Source organism: Venturia canescens, chromosome 7, assembly GCF_019457755.1.
Source record: "Venturia canescens isolate UGA chromosome 7, ASM1945775v1, whole genome shotgun sequence".
NCBI classification, from domain to species: Eukaryota; Metazoa; Arthropoda; class Insecta; order Hymenoptera; family Ichneumonidae; genus Venturia; species Venturia canescens.
Genome location: NC_057427.1, coordinates 16,180,846 through 16,207,155, shown reverse-complemented (window position 1 = coordinate 16,207,155; position 26,310 = coordinate 16,180,846). Strand labels below are relative to the sequence as shown.

The 26,310-nt window shown below is 38.3% G+C and overlaps 1 protein-coding gene and 1 long non-coding RNA gene across 8 annotated transcripts; one reads left to right on the top strand and one right to left on the bottom strand.

Moving 5' to 3' along the window:
- On the bottom strand, window positions 1-22,965 carry Sobp (Sine oculis-binding protein). Of its 7 annotated transcripts, none has more exons than XM_043423073.1 (5): window positions 21,903-22,041; window positions 12,072-12,175; window positions 8,822-9,227; window positions 1,791-2,002; window positions 1-1,671 (listed from the first exon to the last, which is right to left on the bottom strand). In XM_043423073.1, the coding sequence occupies exons 3-5, from the start codon at window positions 9,207-9,209 to the stop codon at window positions 268-270; spliced, it is 2,004 nt and encodes a 667-aa protein (XP_043279008.1). In that variant the 5' UTR covers window positions 9,210-9,227; window positions 12,072-12,175; window positions 21,903-22,041; the 3' UTR covers window positions 1-267. The 7 variants fall into 7 exon arrangements, with proteins under 7 accessions (XP_043279008.1, XP_043279005.1, XP_043279009.1 ...); XM_043423077.1 differs by lacking the exon at window positions 12,072-12,175 and having other exon boundaries at window positions 373-609; window positions 860-1,671; window positions 21,903-22,965; XM_043423070.1 differs by lacking the exon at window positions 12,072-12,175 and having other exon boundaries at window positions 21,903-22,941.
- On the top strand, window positions 5,131-8,956 carry LOC122413014 (uncharacterized). The gene is made up of 3 exons (XR_006261473.1): window positions 5,131-7,971; window positions 8,059-8,428; window positions 8,828-8,956. It is a non-coding gene; the product is annotated as an uncharacterized lncRNA (long non-coding RNA).
- Window positions 22,966-26,310: the final 3,345 nt, after the last annotated feature.

Sequence of the window (26,310 nt, the reverse complement as noted above, 5' to 3'; positions counted from 1 at the left end):
AAAAGCGAGAGACGAATATTTATCTATTATTCATAGTAAAACATTGTATAATCCTAAAAATTTGATTTGCACGTACGACCTAAACACATTTGCACCCTTTTTGTTTCAGCGGGTTCGATTGACATTTACGGTTCTGATTGTTCTTCGTCGAAGCTTAACAATAACGAACAGAATGAGAAAAAAAAACTAGAAATATACAATGTAGCACCATTTCGAAGAGCAACGATAAAAGAAAGTGGGGGGACGGATGGGAGACCAAAAAAATGGTCAAACGGGCACAAACTTCGTCCTTCGTTTGTCAACATGAATTTCCGTGTCTCCGGTGCCGTTTTCATTGATACGTCTGCGTTTTCTGAGAGGTCTCGAGGCGTTCATCGTTTCGAGGCTGGATTTGTCAAGTGAAATGAAATCGCGTTGATTATCGGTGTTGCGAGAAGAACAACTGGGTTCTGGTGAATTTCTGCTCGATGAAAATTTTTGGGACGTTGAGATAAGATCGGATTTTTCAATTACGTCATGGACTTCAATTTTGTTACGACGTTGCGATAGGTCCTCTGGCAGTGTTCCAGGATCCGTTGGCCTCGTGGATGTAGAGTTTTTCCGGTCTGCCTGATAATCACAGAAGAATTTACCAAACGGAGGAATCGGTATAGGAATTGGAATAGGAATGGGAATGGGAATGGGATAAGGAACGAGGATGGTTACGGGTGGCAGTAGCGTTGACGTGGCATCGTTATGCTTTTGATGAATTTCAGACGCGACAGAATGAAAGGACATTGGATTGGTGTTGCTCGGTCGATGAAGAGGACGCTGACGAGGAAGCGGTCGCGAAGACGCTGAAGTAAAACGCGAATGGTACCTAGTGTCGGTGGAATTGATGGATGAGGATGGGCGCAAATGTTCCGGTGGATGCCACGGCGGTGATCTTGAAATTCTTCGTTGCTTCGGATGACCGCGAGTCGGGTTACTCGCGAGTAATTTATTCACGTCTTTGAGAAGTAAAACGGTTTCTTTACGCTTTTCAACCTGTTCTACGATGGAGTCATTGTTCAACGGGCTGATCGATGGATTATCGATCTCGGGCAAGTCACTCGACCTTGTTGGTTCGTGACTGCTGTTTCTGCTGGTTTGCTCGAGTTTGAGAGCGCGGCATCTGTGCTCTTCCTCGAGTAGGGACTCTTTTATAGCTTCGTTCATTTCGAATCGCAGTCTTTCGTCGTGAGCTTCAGCTTCTTTCTTCTCTTCCGATTCTTCCAACATTTTCGGCGTTATCGAGCCGAATTTAGACTCGTGAATGCTTCTATCGAGCGACGACAGCCCCGATGTCAAAATTCGTGGCTCACCGATCGGACAACCTTGGACGGCTTGGATGGAAGACCGCGTTTTTTCGATTTTCCCGATCTCCCCTTCATCCTCCTCATCTCCATCGTCTTCGTCACCGTCTACAATCACATTCTCCTCATCCGGACTCGGTGGTGGTGAACGACAATCCCGTAACCATAATTCCGGGGTTATCAGACCTGCTGCACAAGTCGATGGATTACTCGAGGACCATGGCAACGTTGGGACATTGTGGAGTCCCAAATGGGCTTGGGTCTCCCGACAAAAGATATTCATTTTGTATTGGTTCAAACACTTGTCACTGCAAAATTGCAGTTGACTCTCGCCATCCTGAAATCCATTCTTCTCATGAATTACATTCAACCAATTGAATTTATCATAAGTATTGTTATTTTCATTTCAACTCTGATGTGAGAGTATTTTAGAAGTATGAAAAAGGATTCACTTGCCTGGAAATCAACGTAGCTAACTGAATGACGAACGTGCTTGCACCAATCACAGGTTCTCGCTCTCTTGAAGGCCGCTCGTCTTCCTGCGGCGAAACAAGCCTCGCTGCAGAACCGTCCCGAGTTTTCACCTGTCAGGGTGAACGAGAGTGAGCCATTCCCCGGTTCCCAGGTTCCACTGGCTCGACCACACCACGAACAGTTCGTTGCACCATCTACAATTTAATATTTCACCTTTACTTGTGTTTCGATCCTTTGGAAAAGACCTAGCTCATTTTTTCTATAACCTTTTTTTTTATTCAAATGTATATAGATAACTTCGATAAACATGCTTTTAATTAAGTTTTGTTCGTGCGACGCTTTGTCTTTTTGCACGACGCTTACTGCAACCTATTTTACAACGAAGTTTACTTTTCGTATAGAAATAACATTACTTTTTGGACAAAAGAATGTTGGAATAAAAAACCAGCATATCGATATTTCATTCCAAATTTTATTCAATCCTTTGCTTGAATCGAAAATGATGAAAGCCAGCAATTTTAATGATCGATTCGACGAATAGTTTTTCATATAAAATCATCGAGTAGAGGAGACCGGAGCGAAACAGGATACCCCAAAAATTAGGGAAATTTTTTCAACTTTTCTTTTTCAATTTTTATATTTGTCCGAAAATGAAGAAAAAACTTTTTTTTCTAAATCATGTTTTTTTTTCAATTTTTCATTTTGGATAAAAAATCGATTTTTCAATGTTATTTTTTCAAAATTCCCTTTTTTATATCATTTTCAAAGTGAAAAGGTATTTGTACAGATATTTATGTATTTTTTCATCACTGTCTATGACAATAACCGCAGATATAGGGGAACGTGGGACAAAGTGGATACCATAAGCAAAAGACTGTCCCAAAGAAAGCGATTTTTGTTTTATCATTTATCGTCTCTTGAAAGTTCGCATGAAAGAAAAAAATTCATCAAAAGAAGACTCTGTAGCTCAATTTTAAAAGGTGGCATAGGCTATTTTTGTGTTTTTTTTCGCAAATTTTATAAAGAAAAAATAGGGTTTTTGTCCGAAATTGGTAATATAAATCACTGCATGTTATTTTGCAATATCTGATAAAATTCCAGTCGATTCAGAACGATCTTCTGCAAATTTTTCCCTCTTGAAAATTTCATTTAAGTTTCGAAATCTTCGGGTTTAGCCATATTTATGAAAAAGTGGTCTTTTTCAGGTAAATATGCGATAACTCTGCGAAAAAAAATCGTACAAAACTTTGTCAAAAACGAAATTGAAGCTATTGCTCGTCGCTTTAAGGTTGTCATAAAGAAAATTAATGGGAAAAATTTTCATAAGTCATGCATCCAGTTTTAAACAGACAAAAAAACACCGGAAAACAGTCACTTTCAAAATAGCGTACCAAATCCAAAAAAAATCATAAAAAATATCTGGAAAGAGGGATATGAAGAAAAATTTGTCCTCTTCAAAACGCCGTTTGCTAAATTCAAATATCTTGATTTTTCAAAAAGTTATCAAACTTTTAGTGCGGCTCGAATTGTTGTCGAGTGATTCCATACTTTTGGTCAGTAGTGTAGAAGTGGTTGGGTGGGTTCGGAACATCTTTCAATGTGTAAATTGTTTTTGGGGTAAATATTTAAAAGTTATCTTTATGCGAAAAATACTCCCAAATTTTTTTATGCATTATTGTCAATAAAAAATGATACCATGATCAATTTTAAGGAGAGGGAAAGTCAAATTTTTCTTTAAGAATCTGAAAAAAAAACCACGAAGAGGAGATAAGAAAATCAAATGACAAAATAAGGAAGATATTTCAGACCCACCGAACGATACCGCTCGCACATCGATAGTTTTCCAAACTCACTAAAAATTTTGGGACCGTTTTTCGCAAAAGAATCACTTGCAATGACCCCCAAGATATCGTAAAATGACATACAATGATTTATACAATATATCATTAATTTCCGACAAAGACCCCTTTTTTTAAGAAAATAGCAAAAAAAACACAAAAATGACTTGAGCTACCTTTTAAAATTGAGCTACAGGACCTTCTTTTGATACTCTAATAAGTAATAAAGCTAGATGCGTCGGATAAGTGCTGTCAACTACTGCTGTGTTCAAAAATTTTTTTTCTGTGATTTTTCATATCCTGTCAAAAAATATAATGGGGCAAAGTGGACTAACCCTCGAAAAAAAATAGAGCAGTTTTTTCTTGTTACTGTGGCCCATTTTTTCATTTATTTTGAATGTCATTGAATTTTTTTTGTTTATTAACGTTCTATTTTAACGAAAAAAGAACATCAGTTCAGCCCGCATTATCATTGTAAAATTTTAACACACGGGTACGTATGAAAACAAAGCTTATTCCGAGAACTGTTTAGGGCTACGCTCGAATTCTGGCTGTCATATCCGGTCGAATTAGGTGGCAAGAAGAAAAAAGCTGCGAAAGTCGCTAAATTTTCTTTGCCAGACATATCCTATATTTTTTGTGAGGAACTTATTCGAAATCGATCGAAGATTGAATCCTCTGCACGTCATGTTAAAAGTGGGCTCATCTCGTGCACAGGTATCGTGGATGATGATATTAGTTATAAATGCAATTAATATCAAATTGATATGAATGAAGCAAGCATCTCAGTTTCTCAAGCCTAAAAGATTCACAAAATATAAAGAAATACCCAAGTTTTTCATTGTATAGTGTCTATGTTATTTGGTCATTATTTTGAATTTGTTATTCAATGACTCATTAAAACTATGGAAAATGTTGAAGAAAACACATCCTGAGTTTGGAAAAAAAATTTTGAAAATTTATTTTAACCCTAATCACTCACTTGGGGGTCTAAACGACCCCATTTGTTTTGTGTAGTTCTAACGTTTTCCAGCAAGCGACACTGTAGAATATTGTGCAACACTGTGCAACACAATGTCGTATGTCGAAAAATGTTCCTAAAGAAGTGTGAGTGATTAGGGTTAATCTTCAATTTTGAAAAAGTCTACTTTGCCTCAAAATTGAAAATTTCAGAAAAGTTCACTTTGCCCCGAGTGGCCACTTTGCCCCATGTTCTCTTATTTTTGCAGACCATCATCTGCACACGAATCATGTGCCCAGTCCGCACAACTTAGACACTGAATCCATGATTCAGTAGGTGAAGAATACAAATTTTTACAAAACGAACCTCGGCAGTCTTTGTTATTACAGCGGTAATTCGAACGCACTCAATTAAGCGTGAAAAATGCACCGAAGGTGCATTGAATTAAAATGATAATAAAAAAAAAAATTTCACCAATTTTTCAAGGGTGTCCTGTTTTGCCCTGCAATTTTTTTTTTTTCTTTTAACAGAACAAATTTCAATACATTTCTTTGCTTTTGGGAGTAAAAAATAGACGGAGCTTTTCAAACTCCAGAAAAGTTCAATATTTCCTTAGGTATGCCGTTTTGTCTCAGTCTCCCCTATATCTAATAACGTATGTAGCGAAACATCATTTCGCGTTCCATTTAAACGTTAAGTACGAAGAATGATTACGAGAGGGCGCGTGGCAACAGTGAATCCTGCTTGTTATTCCGCTTATTCCACTTAGTTCAATTGGGAAACTTGTAAACGGGTAGTTTGATAACAAATTTTGAAAATTTTCGAAAACAATTGGAAACGCTATCGCTCCGGTAAAGTCTCTCTGGCAGCGACTCGTCATAACATAACAAATGTACTTGTCCCAGAGTTGCTGCTGCGACTTTAGATATATTTATCATTAGAATGGTACAGATGTTCAAAAACATGAGGCGTTTTGATGTTTCAAATGTGACGTAGCCATAAATTTTTTTCTGTTTCGATTGAAACATTAGGTGGAAAAAGTGGACTAGTGGACATCGGAACATGTCACATTTTGACTGCTAAATCCATACAGCCCTTCACCTTTTGCTTATCCGAACCATTTCGTAACAGGAGCTACTACGGTTTCAAGCCCCCTTCCTCTCCATCACAATGTCATTCTCCCTCGAATTCTGAGTGTACACGTATAAAGAAGGGGTTGTAGAAGAGGGCGGTTTATTCAACATTGTAAAGAGGAGTTCGCTGGAACCGCTGGAACGGATGACTAGAATTTGTTAAAAGAGGTGAGAAGTTGCGAGAGCGAGAACGCGAGCTAGAGAGGAGGCTTGATCCAGTGAACTGTGTCGAGGGAATAGAATTAGAGAGCTCTATCAGGACGGCTCGAGTCCGTATCCTGGCGAAATAATACGCGTACCGATAGATTTTCAAAGGTGTCGTCCACCGCTCTGGTACTAAATAAAAGAGGGAGAGTTTTGTCAAAGGGGAGAAACGGCGTTGGATTACGAGCTTTAAAACGATGCATCTTTTCCTCGAGTTTTATTTATTCTCTCCTTTTCCCCTAGGCTCGTACCTGCGCTCTAAAAAATTTGATTTCTCTCTCTCCCTCTCTCTCTCTCTCGCTTATCTGTTCCCATCTCGTTGTGTGTGTATTAGGAGCCTCGAGTACGTACCTCGTGTGAGCGCGTTTTCTAAATATAAGCGTGTGACGAACTTTGGGTGCGAATTCTCGTTTCGTTTGACGATTCTCCTTCTAAAACCTCCTCGAAGAACGTACGAATTTCATAGCCTCCCTAGAGGTGAATACGCTGCGGTACGGCCCTAAGAGAAAGGAGTAGAACAGAGAGAGAGAGAGAGAGAGAGAGAGAGAAATATTCTCTACGCTTCTCACTTTTTACACATTGACGTTTCATAACCTCGTTAAATTCTTGGCATTTTTACCGGAAGAACTGAAGAGCGGAGATAAGTGAACGAATATTAGAATGAAGAAGAAAATAAACGTGGAAAAAAATACTGTAAAGCTCAACACCGATATTCACAGATAATTTATTCTCGGCATAGTAAGTTCTTCGTATCGGATTACGGTGCGCTATTCCTGCTTAGCCATCTCTCTTTTCCTTTTTCGAGAGAGAGAGGGAGAAGGAGAGGTATTGCTTCTGATTTTAGTGCTCCCTACTGGAAACGAGCAGTACATACGCACCGAAATACTCTTTTCTGCGAACAAAATATCTCATTGTGAGAATGTTTTATATTCTTGGATTTTCTTGTACTATAGAAAATCTATGTTCGATGATGAATATATTTGTTTAATATGAATTTGAAGCTCGCACAGGAAAGTGAGAATAGGACTAATTTCGTGAACGGAGCTACAACGTTTATAAATAGAAGTGAGTGCGGACGCACAAGTAGGCAAATGCCTTGAAAATATATCTACGGTCAAAATACTTCTTGTGATCTCGCCTCATTCATCGTGTGATCATTGTTAGGGATGTTCGACTCATCTCGCTGAAGTGATGCTATAGCTCGATGAAAGATTCTTTTTGTTTCCTTCCTGCGTTCATCATTATTTTTCCTTTCATCGTATCTAACAAACAGTCGCTGTGATCCACGCGTTTATTTCCGACCATGTCGCACCCACTTGGCTAACGGAATTAATGTTCAAGATATTTGACCATTTCAATGGAGCTGCATAGAGTGATCAATGTATCGTAAAACATGCATGCAAATTGTATCACTATATGCGGAGAAAATTTGGGAAAAGAGTTGATTGAAATTTAGTAGAAGTTGCTGGGCGTTTGAAAAATGTTCATTTCCGATTGTAGAGATTTTGATTAAAAAATAGATCGCATGTACGTGAGCCAACTTTTCACCAATTTATATTTTGTGTTGGTTGTTGTTATTCGTTGATTACAAAATGACAGAATGCATTTTGTTTCTCCATAACACAAGTGTAATAGGCAGTTCCGACGTTGTCGAAGACGCTTCGTGTTTCAAGCCCAAAGAGAAATGCGAGGAGTGTCGAACCGAAGCGAGTGACGAAGGAGATGAAGATGAAGCGGAGGTTTCGGGACGAATAGGAACGAACGGAGAATGCCACTCAAATTACAAAACCGAAAGGAAAATGGCGTGTACACGGAAGATATAGCAAGTTCTAATTGAGCACTTGGAGGTTCTCAGGATAATAAATATATCAAGATGTAAAGACGCATCGTCGAGACAAGAAATGTTCCAAGTTGGCCAAAACTGATCTCGTCTTACGTAAGGCCTCAGCTTCCGTGCAAAACGAGGGAAGAGGCTGTGACTTTGCCAACCGAGAACAAAGTTCGAATTTCAAGGTGTACGAGGAGACGTAAATAAACCAAAATTTTTCCCTGTAAACAAAAAAATACACGGCCCATTTTGACTTGCTCTGCCTACAAAATTTTTTTTTTTTTAGTACTTGGCATCAAGACGCCGCAGCGTCTCTAGATATTGAGAAAACCATACCGAACGATTTAATCACAAAAAATAAAGCATGAGGTGGCTGGTGGCTATTTCGTACTCCGTACTAACGAGACCATATTGAACCAAAATATCTTTTTGATTATGCCGATTGACGATTCGGATAATCGCATTTATACACAACCGGAAACGGGATATATATTCGGCATCGATAGGATACGAAACCGCGAGTACTTCGATGACCGCGTTTTCATCTCTAACGAGATACTCTTCCCGCTCCCTCTCTCCGGTGCTCGCGGATTCTCGGGTTTCTCAATTATACTTGTGCTCGCAGGAACACAAGGACGAACGAGATATCAATTTACGTACGTATTTACAGTTCACCCGAGATGTTCGAGAATTAAACTTATTGTTATGCTTGCTTGTACACCACCCGTTTCTTATTTCATTACTGAAAATTTATTTTCATTGGGCTTCTAACGAATCATATATTCCTTCTGGTACGTCGACGCGACGCTCGAATGTTTTGCCGAATTTTTGCTTCGAAATTCGGGAAAAATTCGATTGAAATAGCGCTACATTTAGCGGGTATCGTGTTTAAAAAGGATAAAATCAAGTATTTTAATCACGCATATTATAACAAACTTAGAAATATTTGGATCGAGTAATGAAAAAAGTCATGGCAAAATGACTCGTAAAATGATAACCGCGGTGAATTTGGTTTACGCGCGATAGAAAAGAAATATGTATCCCTGTACCAGCAGTGTCCGAAGCAGAGTCGCTGTTGTCGAGTACCCGGGGGCTTCCGGGTCCAGTCTGTAAGGACGAAGAGCGTGAGGACGGGCGATGTCCTCCTCCGAGGCTGCCGTTATCTTTGGTCGAGCCGAGGGATCCAGCGGTAGGCGAGGATCTCGATGCGCGACATGAGATCGGCGATCTCAACGAGCCTTTCGACCGATCGTTCGGCGACGTCGATGATGTGGTCGCAGCATCATTCACGTTCAACGGTGTTATGATTTCTCGACGACGATTGTGAGCGCTATGACGACGTGAATTAACCGTCTTTCCAAAGTGGTCCAAATTTAAGCCTCTCGTGCAACCGCTGTCGACCTTTTCGTACCCGTACCAACCAAGAAGTTCGCTCATTGCAGTAGCCGCATATTCCTACAACGAAAACAAAACGAACCTGAACCACGATATTTAATCAGATGGTTTAATCAAATTTCATTAATGCTGACTAATCGAAGCTGTTCATGCCAGAAAAACAATTCTCGCATCGATTTTCAAAAAAGTAACCAATCTGCACAATTACTAAACATTCAAAATAGCGGTATTTTAGTTTATGATCTCTCATAATGTCTTTACAATTACTTACTTACGCATGTCTTTAAATTAACCATGTAAAATAATTCAATTGAGTAGAAAAAAAAACCAAAAAAATGCGTAATTCATTACCAGTAAAAAAAATTCAATTTTCAGGTGGCCTGTTATATAATTAATAATTATGATCTATCGTATAGGGTTTTAGAAAGCGTAAAGAATCAGCTTCAAGGTGTTATGCGTAAATCGCAAAAATATTGACTCGTTTACGAGTTTTTCACTTTTGCCGAAAAGCAAAATTTCTCCATGTTAATTAAATGGGAAATTTAAGTGAGATTAGTGACCTCTAAGAAATTAGTTAGAGGTCTGATTTTTTAACACGATATTTTTTTCAACTAATATTAAAATCTGAAAGGGTAAGAGTGAAGAAAAATTTTTTTTTTTTTAAGCATAGCGAAAAATTTTTTTGTTGAAATTCCCGGAACTAGGACTGCAAATCGATTGTGGAACTCCAATATAGTGCGAACACCAAATATACCCCAGCACGATGGACCCAGAGTTGATTTTTTGCATGGCCCAAAAACATGAACCAAATGCGATTTTAAGATTTGGCTCATTTATCTTTCTTACATTTCAAGGTATGGGGGCGTCCAAATGGTCCCGTTCTTTTCGTTATATTGCTGAGTTGCCATTCTATTTGGAAAATCGCTGTATTTCGACAAATGTCGGTTTTTCGATTCCTATGCCTCTGAGGGGCTCTGTCCGTTTTGCCCCAAAAATTTTTTTTTTTACGAAATTCGAGAAACAAGGACTGGACATCAATTTTGGGACTCAAAAATAGTTGAAAGACCATATACTCATAAATGAAACTTGCTTAAATACTTAAGTGTTCATTTTGCCCCATAGTACCCTATAGGGGAACATGGGGCAAAGTGGCCACATGGGGCAAAGTGGCCACCCACTTTTTTGGGGCGTTTTTGAATTCTGGGGTAAAGTGGCCACTCACGGAATTCCGATTTCTGGGGCACAGGATCAGTGAGAATTCTGTTTTCTGAGAATTTGATAGCTATTTGAGGCAAAGGGTGAGAATCATTTTGCGAATTACTGATAAATGTCTATTTTATTTTGATTGGCAAAAATCGCACTTATAACGGACTTCATCTTCATCAACATCTGCACACAACATGTGCGCCCATTTTAGGCATATATGTTTCGCAGCGAATCCAGTCTTCAGAGGAATGCGAATAAAGTTGATCGCAGAAAATATAAGCAATGTCTGCCGATGACAAGAATTTTTCTTTTACGATGATCTCTTTTTTCTTACTCACTAGATTTGCGCGATACGACGGACTCGTGATAATGGCGGTTTTCCCACGATTTGCCCGATAAGAACGGGGTTTTGCAACAGGTAATGGCAAAATTTATCGAAGTAGTCCGACTAATGTTTTTTTCATCCCATCGAAGGAGGGTCCCTACTATGCCTCGTGTCTTTTCGGTTTATAGCAGCCTTCAATGTTCCATGCGGGAACAGTCAATTACAACATCTATTTAATAAGAAGTAACAATTATCGATTTTCACTGCATTTGAGGGGGTGGCCACTTTGCCCCAAAATTTTTTTTTTCCAAAATTCGAGAAATAAGGAGGTGGAATGATTTTTGGGACATAAAAATAAGTAAATGACCATGTGCTATCCGACAAAACTCGTTAAATTCCTTAAGGTAATTCTATCGCCAGGCTTAGTTCATAAGATTAAAAAAAAAAATTTTATGCTGTACTTAAACCTTTAATAAAGGGCTGTGTCAAATTTTAGGGTCGGTTATCGATCTAATTTCAGAGAAATTAATTATTAAAATTGGTGGTTTTCGTGAAGGAATTTCAAAACAGCATACAAAAACCTAACTTCCGGTTGCTACAAAAGGGTATATTTGCCTAGAAATCCATAAAATTCCGGAAAAAAACTCCAATTCATATACTTAACACTTGTAGTAATCTAATACTCCCAAAAAAAGTTGCCCTTATCGGCCTATTTTTTACGGAATATTAAGTTTAATTTCAACTTCCGGCAATGGATTTCCTACGACTCACTATGATAAAGAGACATGACAGTAAGGCATCAGCTGAGTGTAGTCCTAACCTCAATTTGACAGATCAGCAGAAAAGAGGTTAAACACTCACGAGTGGTGGAGTAGAAAAAGACGGAGAGAACCAGTGTTGCCAAACGTAAATCTGGGGATACTACGTGAATCGTTGGACTAACTTTTTTTAAATTTTTATAATTCAATACGAACATTCATTTAAAGGATTACATATGGAAAATTTTACGTATATATAAGAAATAATTTTTTTCCATATGTCAATAATATTAATTGCTATAAGTCTTAACTATTAGCAGTGGTATGACTAGACTGAAGCGATAGAATTACTTTAAGTGGGCCACTTTGCCCCATACTCCCCTATATACATTTAGAAATTTTGGCGATCAGAATGTATAGATGAATCCATTATTGTGACGATCATCCGTCTTACTGGTATCTCGTCATAGTGCGACGTTCCATTATTCCATGCTTTTTATAGAATTCACGGCGCGATGCACAAGAGTTTTGAGTAAAAGAGGAAACAGGTTCAAAATGTTTTTACGATCACGTTAATATATCACACTGTATATGCGCATTTCTCCCCTCTCCCACCTCTCTCTCTCTCTCTCTGTGCGTACATGGTGTGGATATCGGGGATATCGAATGACCCTTTGGATCAATCCATTAGTCGACCAGTCTCAGTTACGCTTCAGCCTCTGAATCGAGAAAGATCGTGGCTGAATAGGCAATATAGAGTGAAAAAGAAATAGAAGCAATGTATAATTCTTTCATGTAAATTTATCGAATATACACGAAAGATCATTTTCATGGACTGTTGCTTTGTTAAACCGACGGAGTCAACGTTTTTGATAGCATTTGCTCTGAAAGAGGATTTTTGAATCGATTTTTACGATATTACGATTTTTACAATTCAAGTCTATTTGAATGAAAATGTATTTTTGTATTGATCTTACATTGCGATATAAATTTAATGAGAATAACATTGTTTAAGTCTTCGGAAGAAAATGCAATTGTTCCCGCGAGCAAAGTTGAGAAGGTTTTAACATATTTGGCACAGTTTTTGTTCGATAAACACTAGCAGTTTTTCAATGTTTCGATGACCTTCTGAAAATATTATCGTGATTTGGGATCGTAGAATTTTTCCTTGCATTTTACGAATCGTTGTGATTTTTTCTTCGGTTTTCCCGAGCTCCCGCAATCCTCTCAATTCGACTCCTCTGTTAAATGACTCGTCCGAAAAATATTGTTGGAAACAATGTCCGCGACACGTTCTCATGAGTTTCGAATGTTGAAACAACGCTCGGATGTCATCGCCTCTTTATGTTTCACGGGCACAGCGAGCGGGAGCTTGTAACGAGAGTCACATTGCACACGTTGCTAAAGAAAAACGTATATCGAGTTAATTTCTCCCGAGTTACAAGCAACGAAATACCAGCAGACGCGATATCCGTTCCTCTCGACACTTTTGTTACACTTTATCTTCTAAATCTCAGAGTGTTTTCAAACTCGAGTATATAATTATACGATGAGCTTGCTAAAGGGAATAGGCAAATTCGGCCATAAAAAAAAAGAAGAAAGAGAGGCTGAAACATTTGCAAGTCCTTCGAAAAGTTAGAAATAAAATTGTGCTCCGACCTGTTCACAACGAAGGTGAAAAGACGTAAAAAAAATTTAGTGCAGTATATTTTTAAACTCGAAATTGTTTTTAAGTTCCGATTTGAGCCGGTTGATCGGAGCGTCGGTCGTTTAGTTTTGCATCAATTATTCCATCTTCGATCGCACATTTGACTATCGTGGCAGGATCGGTTCTCGCGTCAGTCAGTAATTCTATATGCGATAAGGTGTTTAGTTACTCGCAATCGAGACCGAGTTGACGAAGGCGTCCGATGTAGCTTGAAATAGTAGAAAAATGAATCCCGATCTCAGCTTGTCGGAGCATTTCCCGAGAATTGAAAAACTAGCGTCAAGACGGTCTCCCAAGGAAGTACAAGGAACAGCTATTCTTCATTGTCGCGCCGATAGAGGTCGCGGTGTTCCGTAACACGGAGAAAGGATTTCCGGTCGATAACATTTTCGGCGGTATGGAGGCGCTTTGAATTTGAACTTTGATTTTTATCGATATTTGTGCGCGATAAAGGAAAAGATGAAACAGATGAAATAGTCAAAGAAAGGCTTGCATGGGGGCGTTGGATTTCTTTTTCTCGTCGCGTGGTTTCTTCCTTTTCGTTTTCGTACCAGTGCGTGTGCGCGCGCGCGCCCGCGTGTGTATACGTTTGTAATCTTACACCGGGTCTATCGGCAGTGTAACGCGATATCTCTTTCATTATTATACGCATGAGAAAAAGTCAGTTATAAGCAAGGCCGGTTCGAATTATCGGTTGTGCTGTTTAAGATGCAAATACGCACCCGGCTCTGCGAATGAACTTGGAATTATATGGGCAAAAGTCAAAGCCGCGGCTTTAATTCTCGTCAACTCACTATCCTCAAAAACCAGCAGAAGGATCTTCGAGTTTTTCGGTTCATGAGATTCAAAAATTATTCGTTCCCTCGTATCAGAAGACGAATATAACAAAATGTAAAAGAAAAGACTTTTCTTCCCTTCATTTTTTTCTCCCATCCGTCATTCCTATCATATAAAATACAACATATATAATATTGTTTACGTTTTTTATTTTACACGTGCACTTTATGCTGGTCACAAAGAGTGAGGTCAGGTGGAAAATGACGGTGTGCGCGCAAGGTGGCCCGTAGTATAAAATTTCGTTGTTTATCAAACGACATGAAAAAAACGTCTCGACCTCGTATATACACGCACGTTGACGCGTGTGTCCGTCTGGCTGCACGTGTGTTCAAATATACTCGTGTCTTCGTACATAATGCAACAAGATGGGTATAGATTTCTTGCTCGAAAGTGCCGCGATCCTCGGACATGAATACGTTGTATCTTTCTATAATCAGCGAGCTATATATATATAATACATATATACGTTATCATGTGCGTATATAGAGCTGTTGCTCGAAGGATCATTTACAACCTCTTGGATTACTGATTTACGTGTGCCGCCATTTTTTTATACAAACACGTCCTGTTCGCCTCGATAAAATAATTCTCCTTCTCTATTCCTTATTCTGTCGACTCGATTATTTTTTAATTACGCAATATCAACAAGTGATTAATCGACATGAAATCTGTATACACATGTGGAATGGCTATTATTTTTGTAACAGCAAAAAAATTGGAGATGTACTTCCGAAGGCGAATTTCGTGCTGAAATTTTGTAGTACACAGCTTTGCTTTGATAATATGACCAGACTTTTCTCCAAAGGATTTTTCGCGCATTTCGTAAATGTTCCTTTTTCACTTGGTACTAATATTTTATAGTTGCAACACAAACAAAACCATATTTCAATGTCATAATTTACGGTTAATATTATTATGGCATAACAATCTTTTCATTAAATGCTAGTATATTATATCGTGACACAAAGAAAATCATTTTTTTTATATCAACGTGTTTACGAGAAATCAAAAAAAAAAAAATTAGAAAAGCCGTTGAAACGACCACTACATTTTTTTACAACCTTCAATTTTGAGGAAATCAATTCTCGACTGCGTGCTAACTATTTTGCTGGGATACCGAAAAATCAATATTTTCTTATGATTTTTCACTAAAACCGAAAAAAAAATGCCAACTCTAGAAAGTTTTTTAGAAGACCCGAATTTTCAGGGAATTACTTTTTCATGAAGTATTAACACAATCGCTTGCAACTTCGAAAGACAAAATCGATTATTTTGTAATCACTATAATGTATATACTAGGGTGCTTCGAAAAAAATCGATTTTTTTTTATTTGTGGGCCAAAGAGAGTTGTTAGTACATGTAAAAAAGTGACTTTCCCAAAATTTGAGATTAAAAAAAATATATTTAGCGGTCCCTCAAACGACTTTTCTATGTTTTTTCCTATTTTGAGGAAAATCATCATGGAAAAATTCTAAAAAAGTCATGAAACGTTATACGAACATAAAATGCACTTTCTTTCTTGAATAGAAGAGAGTAGGGCAAAGTGGAACACCCAGGCAAAGCGGAATCCCCCCCCCCCTACCCCGAAAATTTATGTGACCATGTTTTTCCATTGGAAATCTGCGAAATTTCTCGGCTGAGATCGTGCTTCAAAATCTCAAAATTGATAAAAAAAATATTTTTTTGAAAATTGATTTTTTTCATGATGTCCACGTTCTTTGTCCAATTTGCTCCACGTTCTTTTAAGAGTACCATGAAATTATCGTAAACGAGATAAAATTGTATAAATATCACATATTTTGGAAATATTCATATTTTCAACGATAATAACTATTTCACGGCTGTTGAGCTGATGGGTCAATTTATTGATTGTAAAAAAAATCAATTTTCAAAAAAAGATTTTTTTTTTCAATTTTAAGATTTTGAAGCATTATCTCAGCCGAATAACAAAATTTCGCAGATTTCCAATGGAAAAACATGGTCCAAATTTTCGGGACGGGGGGGTTCCGCGTTGCCCGGCTGTTCCACTTTGCCCTACTCTCTCACATTCAAGAAAGAAACTGCATTTTATATTCGCATAACGTTTCATGACTTTTTTAGAATTTTTCCATGATGATTTTCCTCAAAATAGGAAAAAACATAGAGAAGTCGTTTGAGGGACTACTAAATATATTTTTTTTAATCTCAAATTTTGAGAAAGTCACTTTTTTACATGTACTAACAGTCCTCTTCGGCCCACAAAAGAAAAAAAAATCAAATTCGATTTTTTTAAGCCCCCTAGTATATATAGATACAGAGAATGGTGGTTTCTAGAATTGTTTTTCGTAAAAATTTTAAATCGTTCTATTTTGTCGGCGTTTCGCGCCGAAAGTAGACGGTTTTCTAGGTCATAATCCCAAAAGTCGAGGTTTGCAGCTAGCATTTTGATGACGGGCTTCAAAGTACTCACGGAGTATCGAATATTCTAAAATTATAAAACAAATATGTGATACCTTTGAATACGGTATTTTTAATTTTAACCTAAAAACCCAAACTTTTTAGAATTTTTAGTAATTAGTTTTACGAAAAGAAGTGTTCAAAACCATTATCTCCGCGCACAAAAATGATGATTCAAGTGAAAAAATATCATTTTCAACAGTTACAATTTTATGTGTGATCTTGTTTCAAGCCCCTCTTTGCGCAAATGTTGGGTTTTCGAAAGGAAGTGTCTCTTTTGGAAGAACAGCTCAAGGTAAAGATATTCGACGCGTGGTGAAACGACACTATATAGTCTTTAATGCTGAAGAATGACTATTGAAATTCGATGTCTTGAAAAATATTCATGCACCGTGTGCGCCAAAAATTCTTTGAAGAGGAGTCATCTTATATAAAAACGACGCTGTGTAACAAATTTCAGCTCGAAATTCTGTTATCAGCTTTCGAAAGTAAACCGGAATCCTTTAAACTGGTTATACTTTTCGAATATTCGGAGCATTATTCATTAGGTTTCGATATCGTTTCAAACTATAATTACCAAATGAATCAATTGCTTTTTTTTTTGTAATAGCAGGGTCATACCAAAGTACAAACGATTGCGAACGGTGAACCACGGAGGGCGCTACACACCCTCACAACCTGAGTTGTCTGGCTTACAGGTGTGTTTTCCCATGAGGCCTCGTTGCACGCATGCATAATTCGACGATTAACCTTATGCATTTATGAATATATACGCGTAACGTAACAAGTGTAAGAATCGCTCTTCGTTTTTCTATGATACAAAGTCGAACACTATTTACATTAATGAAACCTGAGAAAGTATGATGACTGGCCTCACGCTTATGAAAATCCTGCGGATATTCAGCTCAATTGAGCTCTTACGTATACGTGGAGGACAACCGCTGCATATACATTTCACTCTAAATCCGTGAGGCTTTTCAAGCCTCAACGACTTTAGCATCTTCGCGCGTTTCTCCTTCTCAGTAGCTCAATCGCTTTCCACGTATTTTCTTAATTTCTCTACAAATCGGAAAACGATTGGATGCATGGGAAAGAATTTTTCGTTTGAACAAACTGCACTCATACGCAGTTATAAAAATGAAACATCGAAGATCAGCGCGAAGATTTTTATCGCAGCACATTGGTGCACGAGCGTGAAAGTGAACTCTTTTGCATTCGCTTCTTGGTGTTTTCGGACTCGAGCTCATACATCGCCATAGCCTCCCCTCGGCAAAACTAAAACTCCATTTCTGCCGAAACTTTGAATTCTCGTTGGCTGCATTGCGACTTCGCAACGTGTTTTCCTATACATAACACATACATATATATATACATACGCACTTGTATGAAAGCTCATATACAGATATAGAGCGAAATGTTATATATGGCCTTTATATGGCACATAATGTAGGGGAGTTAGGGGAGTAAAAGTTTAGCTGCACAAAGCTCGCATCCGATCCTTCGAGGCTGCCCGGCTCCTCGGCCCTTGCTCAAAAGGTAGATTATCGTGCCGCCAAATTGTCTACCTACTCAATTTTACGTTGAATCGCCCCGTTCCACCCGCCCTCTTTCTCTGCCCCGGTACGCGCAACAACCAACGTTGTACGGCCAACAAACTTTTCTTATCCGTGTTACACACACGAGCGAGCCCACCCTTGTCTCTGCATATAGACACACTCCGCGTTGCAGTTTAAATTTACTTTTACGATGCACAAGTTGAAAAAACAGTGGTGGGAAGAGGCAGAGGGGAAAAAAGGAATTAAACGACGGAGGAGGGGAGGGCTGAAAAACAAACGTGCCTGCACACCGAGTTATTTCGCGATTAACCTCGTACAACACTCTCACGAAAAGTTCGTACTTGCACAATGACTTGTACTGTGAAAGACCAAACTTTTTCTTTGTTTTTTTGTTTTTTGACGGATGAATCCAACTTTCAGGTTCGTTACGAGCTCATCCGAATTAATTACTTCTCCGTTTGGAAACGTTCGTGTTTTCCCTTATATATCTGAGGAAATTTCATTTTTTTCCAAGCAAACTAATAATCCGTTTACGTTTCAGAATTTGCACGTCGACCTGTCGCGCGTCTTTTCAAATCAATCTAAATTTACACCCACGGTCACCAACCGTCCATTTCGAATGACGAAAGATATTTACCGATTCGTATCCTCCGCCTTGTGTTACTATTATACTCGCTTTCATACTCTTTCTTCTCCCTCATTCGTCACAAGTATCTGTCGGATCCGGTGGGATCGGTAATGGAGCCAGCTGGCTCAAGGCAAGTGCGTATACGTATCCCGATCAAATGCCAAAACGTACGCGACTGATTAATCGATTGATAAGAAACTCTGACACGCATCAGAGATACTTGACATCAATTAGCAGATGCGACGAGCCTTTTTCCCCAATAAATATCAAACGAAACACTTGGCATTTATATAAATATTAGCATTCTGCGTTACATTTTTCATATTTTTTTATTATCCGTCGTTTGGTTTTTCGCAGCTCTTTCCTATCTATTTCCGTATGCACTCGGGACAAACTTCGTTCCAGCCTTTTTTTACGTTTGTAATTGTTTTTTATCGAATAAGTCGGTGCGGATGCGGACTAATCGGAATTATTGGCGAACGAAAGATTTGCTCAACGTACGTATAATATTATATACAGTTTTGATTGAGATATTTCGGAATACGATTCACTCAGATGAACGACCACGATTACCAGTTTATTTAACGGGTTCGTTAACGAAGTTTAGAAACGGATGAGTCTAAAGGGATAATAATTGAGCTTCATTTTGCGACTCGAACCAAGGTCATAATTTTTTCCGACACTTTACTGAGAGAAAATGTTTCAGAAAAACAACATTTTTTGTACAATTTCCGCCCTTAATTTGTGTAAACACGTGTATGGAAATGAAGAATTTTAGGGAGCGAGTTTGTGTACGAGGCTGAAAAATCTGTGGGGAAAAATTATTAACTTTCCAGTCCGGAATTTCTTGTTGAGAAAGTATAATTGAGAAGCGAAAAAGTGAAAAGATCGAATAGGAAGAAGAAAAAGTTGGGAAAACTGAGAAGCAGTTTCTACGTTGAAATGCAACCGGAGTCGACTTCTTTTGAGCTATTTCGGAACGTACTAAAGTTCGTAATACCTTCTCGGCAGCGTCGATTCTATCTCATCGACGTAATTGCTCGTTGAAATGTACTTTTTTTAGTATATGAACTCCTCAATGAACATTTATTGTTCAGCACTTTTATCTGCTCCCATATACTGAAAAATGGTAGTAAAAAAAAAACGTCCATTTTGTTCTGACGCGGCAAAATAATGAAATTAATATTTATTTTCTTTATAACAAAGGAGCATTACAAAATGAGTTAACAATTCGAAAAAGTGCATGCGGATTTTCGTAAGGCTGTTTGAGCTCTGTACCAAAATTCCCCTCTCAGCCGCACCATGCAGTACATAACCCACGAGTAATTCCGTGTAAATATCTCACCGATATCTTACCGTCCATATGTTATTTTGAAACATGCTCAAAATAAATAGCGCTCGGAACATTAAATCGCAAATGCAAAATATGCGACGCAGAATAATGCCAAAAAATAATTTCATCGCGGATTGGACTGAAATCGTTTCATTTTTTGTTAATTCGCGTTTCAGTCGATTTAGAATTGAACGTCCTATATTATAATGGACGTATCGTGGATATAGTATATCCATGTTATAAACGCGGATAATGCATGATCCACGCGGACCAATAGCGCGGACCCGTATAGATATACGAACAAATATATTTATATATGTATCTTGCGAAACCCAGGCGGATCGCGTATACACAGAAATTGAACCCGCTCAGGTGAGCATACAAGGCAAAAGGTATAATGATGAGAGGGAGGGAGAGGGAGGGAGAGAGAGAGAGAGAGATAGAGAGTCGACGGTGTCGTGTTTCAGCCTATTATGATTCCGAATAAATCAGGCGAAGGAGAGTAACGCGAGACCTGGGCGCTCCTTCGTCTCCCGCTCCGTTTCCACTTGTGTATGTATATACATATTCGCACGTAAGTACAGGACGATTCGATCCGAATGGACACTCTTCTTGCCCGTTACATTTCCATATTCCCATAAAAATCGTAGACCAAACTGCAATTCGGAAGACCGAGTTACACGCAACGTCACTAATATTTTGCTTTTGTCGTTTTGCTGAACGTTCGTGTATTTATAATAAATTTCATAAGTGCGTTTGGTGAGATTTAAAGATGGAAACGAATTCGGTAAAATACACGAAATTATAATGTATCAAATAAATTTTTTGTCTCAAATATCTTAACTAATCGTTGAACGTAGCGATGAGAACGGTGAATGTAAAACGCGACAAGTAGTTGTGGCAAGTTACGAGTCAGACACGAAATAACAAAATTCATTGATTGCCAATAACTTTATTGATTCTTCATAAATCTTTGGATAATTCCAATCGTTAATTTCTCTTATAGCTGTGCCTCCAACATATTTTTATGTGGTCGCTCCAACGATTTTTCAACGTCACTTCAATGGAATATTATCCCTTATTGATTTGTGTGCTGAATACTAGCTTTTAAAACTTGATGCACGATTAAAATCATTCTGCACAAAAAAATGTTCATTGTATAGACGTCAAACATATGCTCTTTTGTTGACTGCATGGAAACTGTGTATCCAGCATTTTAATGAAAACAAATAATAGTATATAATCATCGGATCAATATATGAAAATTGGCAGGCAAAATCGCACATTGTATATTACGTTTCGTTTTACTTTAAAAATAATATTCGTGTATTGAGTATCCGAAATGGTTTTTTGAATGGTTTCTCTGAATGTTTTGGTAATTTTCTCTGTTACATTTAATTGAAAGGAACCAAAGTAAATTCAACTCCATTTCGGGGTTTCGCAGCACACAAATAAATTCGTATATTTGAAAATAATTGCGAAAATTGATTTGGCTGCGCTTTTGTCTCGTTCTTGTTTCTATGTACTTTTTACACGTATTTTTTTTTTCTCCAGTGTCGATGGGAGTGCCTCCTGTACGCTATGATCGTTTCCTGCTTTCGCCTCGATCGCTAATTCGATTAGTTATCGCAACGCGTTATTCATCGTTACAGACACGGCCCGTTACAGTATAATCTTACATAATGCGGAAATGCGCGGGTTTTGTCGAAAGAACGTGGGCGGAGCTTTTGCTACTGTTGACGTTTGACTGTATCAATCGTCGCGCGACCATTTCTCAGCACTTGGACTTGCACCGCCGTTGCGCGAGTTCCGTTTGACAGACTTATATTTGAATATACTCAAAAATGCGCTCCGGGTCTTTGCCAAATACGATAATTGCTCGCGCGAATGATTTCATGAAATTGCTCACAAGTCCAAATAATATATCGAACGTAAGAAGAATCGTTACTTTTATCTCGTCCTCGGGTACTTCCTTCTTGATCTTGGGTACCGCAACACTTTTATCAGTGTTTTCGCTGCTCGATGAACCGAGCTGTATTGCTGCCGTGCTTTTACGGGCAGTATTCCCTCGAAGATTGGGCAACGAGGGCTTACTGCTCATCACGTTTTACGATCACAAACGAAATGGCAAAATTCGCACCATCACTCGATCATCATCTCGATATGTTAGATAAATATTATTCCCCGGAATAAATAATGAGTTTCACTCGGATCAAAACGCTTGATTATTTGTCGAACGCAATTGTTTCGAGATTTTTCGTTAAACGGAAAGCACCGCTCTGGTTCGGTTGGCCAATCCGTGGAAGAGTCCGTGGATTCCACCAACTATCCATAACTTCCGATCTTCTTTCGTTCTCGTATAAAAATAACACGGAGAAACACGTTTAGACTCTAGGAAAAAATAGTCGATTCCAAACTGTCATTTTTTCCAATGTCATTCACACCGATTGGCGCGCAAATAAAGCAAATGCGGACATTCGGAGCACCAAGTGCAAAATCAGTGATAAAAGTGTGTAACGTCCCGTTTAATCATCGAGCCCGAACTGAGTCAAGGGTGCATCTTGCACGCGACTTCTATATCCCACATTTATAAAATGCCTTCGGACGTATTGGCGAACGCGACTATTTGCGCTGAACACCAATTAACCATGAGCATGTTTTTTTCACGAAATCTGTTCCTTCACGAATTATTTATTTGGAACGTTTATTTTCTACGCAAGTAACTTGGAATTTTTAAACAACAAAAACTCATGCCCTTTTTCGATTTCTTAAAAACTTTGACTTTTTTTCATTGCATGTGAATCGAACACGTTGTTCCCGCCAGTCCCGATGAATTACGATGTTGAACGAACACGTCGCGAGTAGAGCGACTCACAATATGAAATAGACGTAGAAGATGATAGCGCGCACCCTTCTTCTTCCGTCATGCTCGTGCGAAAGCTCACTCGATACTAACTAAAGCGCGGGCTCTTCCGCGAGTCATCCACTGTTCCTCATCCTCTTTTACTTCTCGCGTTTCGTTAAAGTACCGCGTGACCCCTCTTTCCTCCCCTTTTCGATCCTCCACCCCTTTGACGAGTTTATATAGAGCCTCGAGAATAGCTACGAGTTACAGTGCACGCGCGTATATAGTATATTTGTCTCATGTGTGATGGTTTAAGTTCTCACGTATCCACGAATCTGCTTGCCGCCGGGTGGAGAACACCAAAGCTTCTCGTTCCGTAATGCTACGTTTTCAGTACAAAAATAAACACCGCCCATGGCTTATATATCTCACATTTTATTTGACCGCCCACCTTCGTATTTACCGGTAGCGCTGCTCTCGCATGTTTTCTTCACCCTGTAGCAGTGCCGGTAATGCGCGGTGGTGGCGCCACCAGTTGTGTTTACGTTATTGGGATCCGAGATCAAAACGTTGCCCGTTGCGAACCGCTATTGAGAAGACAGCCCAAGACAGCCAAAGAGAAGAGAAGAGAACAAGAAGAAGATCCACATTTTACTTACCCATTTTCCGCGGCCGGTGTGTTTTCAATGTTTTTTTTAACTTTGACTCGTAAACCTTTTTCCAATATTTTCTCAAAGGTCTGATAAAATACACGCGAAAACAGTTGAATATATGTCATGATTGTGAATATTATTGCACATCTTAAGGACGTTCACGACTGATAATCGAAGACAAAATTTCCGTATTCTCTCGGCTTAGTTCAACTATCACTGTGTAGCGCGCGCCCCTCCTCTCCCTACTTCGAAACTTTTAGCACGGCACTAATACAAATAAGGCTCTGGCGCAGCCTATAAATATACACTAATACAAATATCCTTAGAGCGATGCGGAAATCTGGCAACCTTGCTTGCCTGCTACGTACTTTCAATAGTATTCCATTTTGTATAAATTAATTTATTTGTTATTGTTGATAATTTTTCATATCTCATTTTAATATTTATAATCTCGAATGCTAAATTGAACATTCATATGTATGAACAACTTTTTTTTATAAAAAAAGTGTCATTCCCAAAAAGTCTCCAAAAATGAGAGCTAAAATGTGTAGCCATAAATGCTTAAATTGACAATTCTTTACGAGATAAACCGTTGAATATGATGAAAATAAATTCCTGTCAGTGTGCATGCGCGTGAAGTCCCTCCCCCTTGCCCTTACGTATCGTTGCCCGGCAGTGTTGCCGCTACACAACGGCGTCATCCCTTTCATGCCGTGGCAAAATCACGCTCGCAAAATCGTCAAATTTATAGCTTTGAATCGTTACTACGTATGAACGACACGGCTGAGCATCTCTATTTTTTTATATTTTATTCCTAATATCAATATCTATCATGATGCATTTTTTTTATCAAATACTATAGAAAATTGTGACTGCTATTAATTAGAATGTCTCTCAAACTCATGATTTGCTTATACCTTGCATGTTAAATTTCCCAACTTCAACAACGAATATCTCCACTTTAGTACGGGCATGGTCTTCAAAATTTTGCAAGTACATTAAAGAAGCTATAAATAGTGTGTCATCTAAATTTTAAGAAAATCTATAGAAAATCGATTTACTTGTGAACGTCCTTAATATGGCCGCTGAAGAGATTTAATCCGATGGCACTCTAATTTTTTTATATTGCGCGCAGCAGTCCAAGCTCTAAATTTTATTCTTATGAATTTCCAGGACCCTTCATCGACTGCTTGGATGAGATATTAACAGACAAAGAATGTACAACTTAACGCCACGTTTGTGTCCGCAATGACTTACCGATCCCTCCAACTCACGCAATTTCATATATTTTAAAATCAAATGTCAATGCGATTCGACGGGCCAACGGCTATCTCAATTAGAAATATTGAATCAAAGACGACAAATTGTTACGGCATCTGCTTGTGCACAGCTGTGTACTTTTTAAGGGGACTACGTGCAACGTTATTGTCAGTTAATTAATGTCAAGGAAGTACGTACCCGTCGTACTACTCAGTTGATAGTCTTCCATATTTTTTTAAAGGAATTACCTCGGTCATTCATATATAACAGAATATTAGTAAAAAAGCGCTATCTTAATTTTTTTAATTTAACCCTTGGTGTGCATCTGGGGTCAGGTTGACCCCAAAATTTTTTTCTCACATGAATAGCATTTACAGATGAGCATCTCATAAGTAAAACCCCCCTGAGATGAATAGATATTGATGAAAATTTTCCCATTTGTTGATACATATTTCCTGAATACACTGTTTCAAGGAAAACTGAGGTTACCGAACTAATTTCGGAGAGATTAAAGGTTGAAGTTGAGCAAAAATGTAATTTCATTACATCTGTTGAATGGGACAGAGTCGTTGCCTTCACACTTTTTTGCTTATATCACTCGTATTAATGAAGAAATTCATTTGAAAAACGACAGTTCAGATGAGGACGATATATAGAATGATTTTATTGAAAAGAACAGATAGTTTACCGACTAAAATAACAAAAAATCGCCGAAAATATGTGACTGCATCACGATCATATCGGGTTAACTGAGACTGCCGTGTAGAAATGCGGCAACATTGCAACTACGACACTAACGGGAGCAATTCCGTGACAGATTCATGATTCACACTTTTACAATGCGACGACCCTCGACATCAATTGATTCGAAACTTTTGACATTCTCGTCACAAATCACTTTTCGTTTTTTTCCAGCTTTAATGAGCATAGTGCGATGCTTATAAACGCGAGAACTGACAAATCGACCATTCCATCGATGAGTTTGAGGTTTTTTTGAATTTGTTCTCCATCATTTTCGTTTACCGCAGTCGTTGACATGATAACCTCCAAAAACGCCGGACGAAAAAAATGACACGAAAACACAGAGGCATATAGGTCTCACTGCATCCAATCCAACAGCTGAATATGAAGAAATCACACAACGTTGCCAAACTTTATTGGTATTTCAACGCAATTTTCAATCATCGAGAATAAATTTTCTATCAACTTTGGGTGATTAAAATGAACGTATTTCTGAATTATAATCAATATTATCATTCACAGAGTTGAAAATTTTCGCATTGTTCATCTGAATTAAAAGTAATCATTTATTATCTATAAGTTGGCATTGCTGACGTTACTCAATGCATAAGCATAGGAGTTCCGTCCCTTACCCCCACCCTCTCAAAAGATTTAGCAACAACCTTTCTCTAAAAGTAGGGAGCATAGCCACTTTATACTCCAAAATAAATACACTTTTTGGAACGGTTGCAAAGTGGACTATTTTTCCCTTAAAGCATGGACTGTAAAACTGTGTAAGGATTTTTTTCAAAACTCAAAATTTAATTTTTTACGAGAGGTTTAACCGAAGAAGTGCTTTTTACGCGCACTATCAACTT

Bases quoted from the DNA above. Each gene is read 5' to 3' on its own strand.
- Sobp (XM_043423070.1), bottom strand. From the start codon at position 22,055: ATGAGCAGTAAGCCCTCGTTGCCCAATCTTCGAGGGAATACTGCCCGT. The intron at 2,003-8,821 runs GTACAGGGATAC...ATTAAATTGTAG, and splicing joins CTCTGCTTCGGACACTGCTG to ATGGTGCAACGAACTGTTCG. The intron at 1,672-1,790 runs GCAAGTGAATCC...AATGGATTTCAG, and splicing joins TTAGCTACGTTGATTTCCAG to GATGGCGAGAGTCAACTGCA.